This window comes from Corvus moneduloides, chromosome 1 (assembly GCF_009650955.1).
Source record: "Corvus moneduloides isolate bCorMon1 chromosome 1, bCorMon1.pri, whole genome shotgun sequence".
Lineage (NCBI taxonomy): Eukaryota > Metazoa > Chordata > Aves > Passeriformes > Corvidae > Corvus > Corvus moneduloides.
The window spans coordinates 150,750,771-150,759,911 of record NC_045476.1 but is presented as its reverse complement, the minus strand read 5'-3'; the positions used below and the strand labels follow the sequence as shown (position 1 = coordinate 150,759,911).

Here is a 9,141-nt window from a genome sequence, read left to right as displayed (position 1 = left end):
TGCCCCGACCCGCGCCCCCCGGGCCCCCGCCCCCGCGCCGCACCGCACCGCCCGCCGGCGGGCCCGTCGCCCCCTCCCCGCCGAGCGGGGCCGAGGGGGGAGGCAGCGGCGCCGCGGCCCCCCGCTCCCCCCCCCCCCCCCACTCCCCGGCCACCGCCACATAATCCGCGTCCAACTCCGCCGGCAGCAGGAGACGGTTCATGGCTCGCGCCGCGGCTCCACCATCTTCCAGGCTGCCGGGGTTGTTGCTGCCGGTTAATCAACAGGTAAGCGCGGGGGGGCGCGGGCGGGGGCGGCGGGGAGGGCGCCGCGGCCGGCGGGCCGGGCGGGGGCGGCGCGGCGGCGGCGGCGGCGGGCGCGGGGGGGGCGCGCGCGGGGCGGGGGCGCGGCGCCCGCGGCAGCGTGGCGTGTGCCCGGGGGGCCAGCGGAGGGGCACCCCCTCCCCACAAAAATACCCCCCCCCCAAATAAAAACAAAAACAACAACAAAAGCGGAGGGTGGGCGGGCATAATCCCAGGCAACGGGGGCTGCTCGGATTTCACAGGCTTCTCTCGGTGCATCGCCCCCCCCCCCCCCCCCCATCCGCGCCCCCGTTCCCCCCGCCGGAGGGTCAAAGCCATGTGTGATGGCTGGAAATTGGCGACTTCAAAACGGCGGTAGCCCCGCTGGAGTCGGGAGGGTCAAGTTCAGCGGCGGCGGCGGGCAGGGGGAGCAGCCCCCCGGCCCGGAGGCGGGGAGGGGAGCGGCGGCGGCCGCGGGCTGGTGCGGCTCTGCTCTGCCCTCCCCTCCGCGCCGCTCCGCGCCTTATCTCCGCGGCCGCCGGTTCCCCGGCACCGGGGCGCTCGGGGGGAGGGGAAGGGAGACGCGGGGGGTGGAAGTAGAAGACGAGCACAGAGGGTTCGCATCCGATGGGCTGCAGTCGCACAGTCCTGCCGCTCCTGCCGCTGCTGGAAGTTTTAATGGGGATCATGACAAGCGGGGCACAGAGACACCATCATGAAGAGTAGTAAGTTTGGGAAAAACTTTTTTCTTTTTTTTTTTTCCTTTTTTTTCTCCCTTCTAAATTTTTTTTGCCTTCCTATTTTTCCTCTTCTTTCCCTGGGACACACCGGAGAGGCCGAGTGCGGAGCGGTGCTGCTCCGGGAGGAGGGCTTGGGATCCCTCCCGGTCACACCGGGGTAACAGGCGACATAGTGGTGGTGATTTTTTTTTTTTTTTTAGTTTTTTTTTTTTTTTTTTAATCACAGGCAGAGAGACGTAAAAGTTTTCCCTCTTAAAGGCGAAGCCCCACTGCCAGCGCTGCGTCCCCGCGCCCGTCTCTCCCTGCCTGCCACAACTTCGTGGAGCGTCTCACCTCCCCGCCCCCCCGGCCCGGGGGCTGCGGCGGGGGCTGCCCTCGCTGCAGCCACCCGCGTGTGCCTTTCCAAAGGGAGGAATGAATGGAGGCGAGGCCGGGGCTGGAGGGGCTGCGCGGCGGTGGGCGCTCCGCGGCCGGAGTGGCCCGGGCCGGGCCAGGGGTGGGCGATCGCGGGTCCGGGGCCGTGCAGCGTGTGGCTCGGGGGCTGCGGCCGCTGCGCTGCCCTGGGACGCGAGCGGCTCCCCGAGGGGGCTTGACATTTCGGGGGCTTTGTTTATCTGCCTCCCTGCTGCAAATCACGGCGCTCAAACACCCCGGCACTCCTACGCGGGTTCTAGTGGGGCCCGGTAGTCTCCTTTATCTTTATTTTTCCACGACCGGTTGTGTTTTCTGTCTGCAAATGGCAAACTTCTCCAGTGCACTGACAGAGCTAAGGTGACTTAAGTGATAAGCTGGAGAGACGTCTCCCCTCCATCACGGATTCTCTGCCAGTGCGAGCACCTTGCCTGGTAGAGCAGGAGCCGGGTCACTCCAGAACCCTTTGGGAACCGAGGCGACAAGTCCCTTCAGAGGGGAAAAGATCCTCTAGTAAAGAAAATGTAAGCTGTTCTGCAGACTATGCTGCCTTCACTCTTTTACAGTACGCAGCACGTTTCAAATATTGATGGAAGGAGACAATAATTTAATACATCTCAGGTTATATTTAACCGAGTTCAGTAAATTCTCAAGGAACCATCAAACTTTTTTGTCATTCGGGCTGTCGTCTTCAACTATGCAACTGAATCCTATGGATGTTGGTGGCATCATGTTACTTTCCTGTTGGTTTTAGTAAAAGTTGAACATTTAGAGAAGACTGCCAGAGTTAAAAATGCAAGGGGCAGCAAAGGAAGGTAGTGGTAAGAGCCAGTTCCTGACGTGGACGAAATGAGAATAAAAGTTACAGCAGTCTTCTGAACTGCAGTCTGTGTTTGCCTCATGTTCACAGTCTGTGTGTTAGGTTAGACAGCTCTCTCAGATATTCCACCAGAGTGACATTTAAAAAAAAGCCTCCAAAGGAGTGAAAGTTGGTTTGTTTTTTTTTTTTTTTTTTAAGTACTCTGGGTCTATGAGTAAATACAGGGTTTGTTTGAGAACATCAACTATTTCCTGTAAATTGTGATGCTGACAAGACTGTCTGGAAATGATATCAACACTTTGAAAGATTTTTTTTTCTATTTTAACCACTGAATGAAAGTCTGTTAATAATATGGTCAAACCAAACAAGTGGAACCTTTCTCTGTAAAGAGGAAAAAAAGTATTTTTCTTTTTTGCTCTTGAATAATGTATACCTGCGTGAGGTTTGCCACGAAGAATCAGTAATTCTGAAGTTCAGTAGTGCATCAGTGCCTGTATACAAGTTTATCCTCAGACTGTGACAACAGAAGTCTACTTCACCTTTTTATAATCAAGGGAGATTAGACATGAGAAAAATAGTTCATAATCCACCCTGTTCTGTCTGATTATCGCTCTTTTTTTTTTTTGGTTGAATATAATAACTTTCTCTGTTTGAAACTTTGCATATACATAGTCACAACAAAGTAAGTAAAGGGCAAAGTTGCATCAGCTTTTAAGTTTACATGTTTTGCCTGTGATCCTCTAAAACAGACTCCAAATAACACTGAGCAGTCTTTGCCTGTGAGAGTATGGCTTTTTTTTTATTTCATAGCAGTGTTAATAAAAGAAAAGAATGTAAATGACAACTTCACAGATATGAGACCTCTTTGGGCATCAAACACGATGCAGCCAGCTTATCCTTTCATGTTTTTAATGCATTTTTAGTATCATTTATATGGTAGCTTTATGGGTTGACTTACATTTTTATCAGTGAGAGTAAATTCAGTAACATTTGATGAATCCCTAGCAGGATTATTTTCTATAATGTCTTCTCTAGCATTTGTAGTAAACTTCCACAGTGCACACTATTATCAAGCATGCTCTGGCTGAGTGTTAAGAATGTTATTATCCACATATTGTGATAGTGCATTTATAACAGCATAGTCCTAGTTCTTGTCTGTGGACTCGAGTGTCTGTGACATGCAATTGTTGCTTGTCAAATCTGTGTATTCCAATCATATTATATTTTAATGCTAGTTCACACATTGGGTTTTGTATTTTCAAAGCATTGTGCAAACAGTGACTAATTACTTTCTGTTCATGCGAATTACCTCTTTTAGCATTTTATCAGGCAGTTGCTTTGAAATAAAACTATTTTACATTACAGTGTGAAAGAGTTAAAAAATTAGCAGAGACATTTAGGAAAAAAACCCAAAATGTAATTACAACCAGGCAACTTTTGGTACGTATTTAAATTTTTCTTTTTATGTGGAACTTTCCTTCTAAGGCTGGGGGGGCCATGTGTGTATGAATATTTATGTTTCTTACAAACTCTTGACAATATTTTAATGTAATAATCTTAATAGAAACATTCTCAGATCTTAACTGAAGCCACACTGGCAATATTGCTTTAATAAAGGTTTGTGGGTAACACCGAATACAATATTGTGAGAAAGGTTATGGTTAAGTATTTTTGAACGTGATAGGCTGGGAATCTGACAGCCCTTTTTGTTAGGTGAAAGTAAAGTGGAAATAAATTATATTTTTAATACAGTTTCAGGTAGAACAAACTGCCATCTGGTAGTAAAAGTATTGGCCTTGAACAGAAATATATTCTGATTAAGGTATTCTAACTGGTATGTGAAATGAAGCCATTCATTCAGTAAACTGACAACTTTCCAGTTGGTGTTTGCCCTTGCTTAATTTAGTTTCCTCAGCACAACTAGTGAGGTAGACTGGGTCTGTTTTTGGCAGTCCCGGGCAACTGTGAACTTGGATATATTTGTCCCAAATATTATACCTCATGAGTTAAAAAACAATTGGTTAAAAAGAATAGCAGGCAGGTATGAGAAAAGAAAGAAAAATGTTTCTTTTTTGTTTCTGAAACTTTCTCAAGTTCTTACCTAGTAAGAAAACAATGTTATTTTCAAATACTGGTGATTAATACTATAACCAGCGTAGTCTGCACCCATCTATTGTATAAATACCATTGCCTGTTGACCTTTGGATACATTAATTACAGCATATCTGGTCTAGGTTCTATTATTTTTGTCTGTCCAGAAGATAAATAAAGGTGCCCTTTCCAGTCCTCCTGGAGAAGAACTCTTTTTCTTGGTATTGTCATGAATTATGGAGTTCTTTTTCCTGCCCTGTGCCAATGAAGTTTTCTTTTGACTTTAAAAGATAAGCTTGCATCCGAAGAGAGAATATTTGATTATTTTAAAACTATTTGTGCTTCAGTTTTTATGGTACGTACAAACTTTCTGGGCTTTGCTTTTTTTGGATTGTGTGTTTGCTAATTAAAAGAAAAGCACAATAAATTATCTCAGATGATGTGAAGGATTAAAGTGCAATTACACCATTAAATAGTAAATGTTTACAAGGGCAAGACATGCAACTACATTTTTCAGATCATGCTTATTATTCACTCCTTGATGCTACTTTGCACCTAATCAATAAAGGGCCTCCCAGAACGCGGCTCCTTCGCCCGTTGTGTATGTGCCCAGAACGTAAGAAACGCTGCTGGGGCAGAGGAGCACAGGGAGGGGAGGGAAGTGCTGGCATATTACTCTGACTTCTTGTCATGCAGACCAAGGCTCAAATGAAACACGGAGCAATGGGAGGATAGCTCCCCTAGTCTCGATTTAAATCCCCAGTGGACATTTTGCCACACACCAAAAGTGTTGCACAACCGAACACCATTCCACTTGCTGTGTCGTCCAGAGTCAGAGGAGCCTCTGATTTGGCATCATGGGGTTTAGAAGACTGTGATTTAGGTGAACTGGCGCAGCTGTGTGTAAGAAACTCTGTTTAATAGCCATTATGTTTTATTCATGTTCTGTGCTATCGGATTCTTATTTTCTAGTACCTTTAAAGTGGTTCTTTAAACTTTTATAATAACACCACCAGTGAAAAATACATCTAAAAATTTAATAGAACTTGCCCATCCTTCTATCAGTGATTTTTAATATGGTCCTGCTGCATTAACTGAGGAATCTTATTCCTGATGCGGATCTCTGTATGTGGATTTAGTAAAGCTGTAGAAAGAAAATACTTCATTAAAGGCATAGCTGCCACGAGTGGCGCTTCCGTAGGACGTTTCTGCAGAACCCAGTTGGTTCCACCCCGTAAAGGTTGGTGGAACTTTTCTGTCTCGTAAGGGATGTGTGTGAGTACAGCAGCTACAATAAGATTTTCTGACTTGAAAATAGAGTTATTTTGAATTGCAAAGTTTAGTCCTAACAGTAATTTTTAGTTTCTTAGCTTCAGTTGATGCATGTCTAATTTCTCATAAGTCTGCTTTCTTTCCAGCCTCAGATCATCTTTTTTCCTTTAAATTTATTTTAAAATATTTAATTTTTAAAACATTACTAGCCCTTTAAAAACCTGTAATAAATGCTTTACAAGTGGCTAGACACCTTCCCTGGTGGTTTAATTTATACAAGCAGGAAACTTTCTCTCCTTCTTTCTCTCTCTCTTTCTTGTTTTCTTTAAACCAACTGACGTAATGCCAAACTTTGCTTTAAAAGAACAGACAGAAGTAATTGGTAGCTTTTAACTTTTAATAATGTTCTGGATTGGTTTTAGTGGCCAAACTGCATTTTTTTAAAATATCAAGTAAAAACGGGCTTGTGGCCTAAGGAAGAAAGGCCCTGTTGATGCAGTTATTTTTATTCTTGTTTTTCAATCTGTTATTAAAAATCTTTCCTGCTGAGCTCTGCTGGATTTCTCCAATTGCTCTTTGTGATGGCTGGTGCATTTCAGGTTATGGTAACTTAAACTGTTTTTTGGTTTTTATTTTTTTTTCCCCATGGACACTTTGAGATGCTTTACCCTTTTTTTTTTGTTTTGTTTTTATCTGATTCCCCCCAGCATTCCTTCTGTCTTGTCCAGCACCTGACTCCTTCTTTCGGAGAAACAATTTATTTTGATTCAGAGAGGAATAATATTTTAAACATACCTTTGGTGGCAGTTCAATGAATATTATTTTCCTAGTATGAGTGTGTTTTACACCTGCTAGTGATGCTGATTAGGAAGATACTCACTAGGCATTGCAGAGATCTTATCTTACAGTGTGTCCACTTTCTGTGTGTTCTCCACCCCATGTCTTAGAGCTAAATGAGATTTTAAAATATGTTTAGTAATAGTTTCAAGTGATCTGTATCTATTTGTATTAACTAGATATTAGAAACAAGAAAACCCAACAAAAGGATTTTTTAAAATAACCTTAAAATCCAGTCAACACACTTTTTCCTCATTTCTTTATTTTGTTCAGGGTTTTCTGGGTGTTTTCCTTAATTTTTTTTCTACATCTGCTGGGGTTCTGAGCACAAGCTAACTTTCTGCAGTAAAAGACAGAGTTGGGCAATAGACTTTCTTGACGAAGTTGACGTCAGGACGACTTCATAAGTTGGCAAGTAGGAAAATCGTTCAAAGACTGAGTTGGCTTGTGCCAGTTTTCCCTTCCTTTAGGGGAGACACTCCACCCAGTAGGAGGTTACCCCACCCAATGTGGAGAGCTATAATTCAGTGGCAACACTTTAAATGTCAATCCTCCCTGGGGTTTAAACCCCAGACTTGTCTTGCCTCAATCTTCATATTTAATCTAACATTCAATCTGTTGAAGTAACATCTCATCTTCATAAGCACTTTTGGGGCCTGATCCTGCAATTCTCTTTCTTGAAAAATACTCGCTGTCGTCAGGGGGACTTTTGGATTCAGTAAAAGCTGCAGGATTGGCCTCTGCAAAGTTGTGTGTGTCTGTGTCTGTCTGTCTGTCTGTAAGATTGTGTCTGCCTGATGAATGTTGTTTAAGATGAAATTGCTAAATACTTAAAAATCTGAAGAAGTCCTGGAGTCGTAATGCTGTAAAACAGATCTTCCGCAATAAGTGAAGTGTACTTATTTTTATTTTAGCATTTTCCCAGGTTGAAATATGATTTTAAAAGGGTCCAACTCTGAAGAATTTAAGGCATTTTTGCCATTTTTTTCTGTATTTCTCTATATCATGCCGTAGACATATTTTTGAATGCCACTTTTAGCAATTTTTTCATCTATCATGGAAAATAAAAATCACAGCCTGTAGCTTAGTGCTCACAGTAGGCATTGGGGTACTTGGACAATACTGAGAACACTCAAGGAAAAATTCATTTTTGGTGTATGTTCAAAGTGAAAGTGCAATTTTTATAGGTACATTTTACTTCATCATGGTGTCTATTCTCAAGCATCCTTTTCGGATCCCCCATTACGTTTAGCAAGGCTGACAATGCAAGAGGGAATGTATAATTTGATACTGTAAAAACGTTACAGAAAAATCGCTGGTGTGTTCGTCTTTCTGTAATTTGAAAATATTCCAGCATTTTTAGTTTACTAATATATCTGGGAAAAAAGTCTGTAAAAGGTGATGCTAAAAATCATCAGTGTGCTTATGTTTCTCAGCAAGATTTACTTAAACAGTGTGCTTCAGTTTTGCCTCAAACCATTTCAAGCCACCTCTGATCCAAGAATGTACCAGTTCTTGGTTCCTGGAAGATTAAGCATGACAGTTTCTATTATATAATGAACAGCAGCATTGTTTGAACAAAGGTAACATATTTTGATTTGTGTACCTTTTTTTGGCAGCTGGCACTAGAGTGGGTCTAAAATGAGTGGTGATCTAACAGTGTAACCATCTGAATGTTCTTGAAACACACAGTATAGATGTGGTGTGTTTAAATCATTGGATCTATCTACCTGTATTATATAGAATGTGTATGTATGTGTATATACAAAGCCGTAAATGGTGTGTTCTGCTATCTGTAGCCTTCAAATGTGTATCCTTTGGGTATTCCTGACCTACTTTGCAAAGTCTGCAAGTCTGAAGTACATACTAAAACTTAAAAAATTAAACATACAGCTTGGTGATTCAAAAAAAGAAAAAAAGGGGAATTTTTGCTAGTAGTTATTTAAAAAGAGAAGAAAAAAAGGCATGGTCTGCCTAGCCAGGTACCTTGCAGTCTGCTTTTGAATATCCCAATATACCAGTGACTTTACAGGGATTATGTTAAAAAACAAAATCTCAATTTATCTAGAAAAGGTTGAAGTAGATACTGAAGTTAAGTATCACCTAAAATTCCTATATTCAGACGTGGTTTTAATGTTTAGTGGAAGTTAAATGAGTTAGGATAAAGCAATTTTCTTTTGGTAGTAGAAGGGTTTCAGTGTTTTTAACATTTGAGTCTTCTTGGCTTTCTCCCACACCACTCTTCAGGCAGAAGCTGTGAGATATATGGAACATAATCAAAAACTTACTATGCAGGTGAAACATTGCTTCATGAATTCAGTTAATGAAAGAAGGATAACTCCAGTTTCCTAACCTGAATGTACTTTGCTTTTCTATTTAGAGTTCTCAGTGTTAAGTGTATTAAATACGCTCATCAGATGTTGGCCAGCTGCAGTTACAGAGTACAAACCAAAAATGCAATACATGTGGATCATTGCTGAGCCTTTTCCTCCTGCACGAATAGATACGGACACACATGCACACACACGGTTAATAAACTAAACCTTGCCCCAAATACGTGAGGGAAAAGCTTGTGAAAATAGATTAGCCTTACCATGTGCCTTGCAGGTAAACAGTATCTGCCTCTGCTAGAGCAATGGGAGAGGAGAGCTGCTGAGCAGAGGCTGCCTGCTTGTGCCACCCTGGCACC

General features: G+C 43.0%; 1 protein-coding gene across 7 annotated transcripts in view; it reads left to right on the top strand.

The window, feature by feature from the left end:
- Positions 1 to 147: 147 nt before the first annotated feature.
- TRPS1 (transcriptional repressor GATA binding 1) overlaps positions 148 to 9,141 on the top strand; it is a 212,529-nt gene continuing 203,535 nt past the window's right edge. For 3 of the 7 annotated variants that reach the window (XM_032131865.1, XM_032131856.1, XM_032131812.1), the window contains exon 1: positions 861 to 1,006. In XM_032131865.1, coding sequence (XP_031987756.1) covers positions 997 to 1,006 — 10 coding nt within the window. In that variant the 5' untranslated portion in view covers positions 861 to 996. Of the gene's footprint in view, positions 267 to 860; positions 1,007 to 5,226; positions 5,247 to 9,141 lie in introns of those variants that run through there. The other 4 variants (XM_032131876.1, XM_032131820.1, XM_032131882.1 and 1 more) reach the window with 3 other exon arrangements.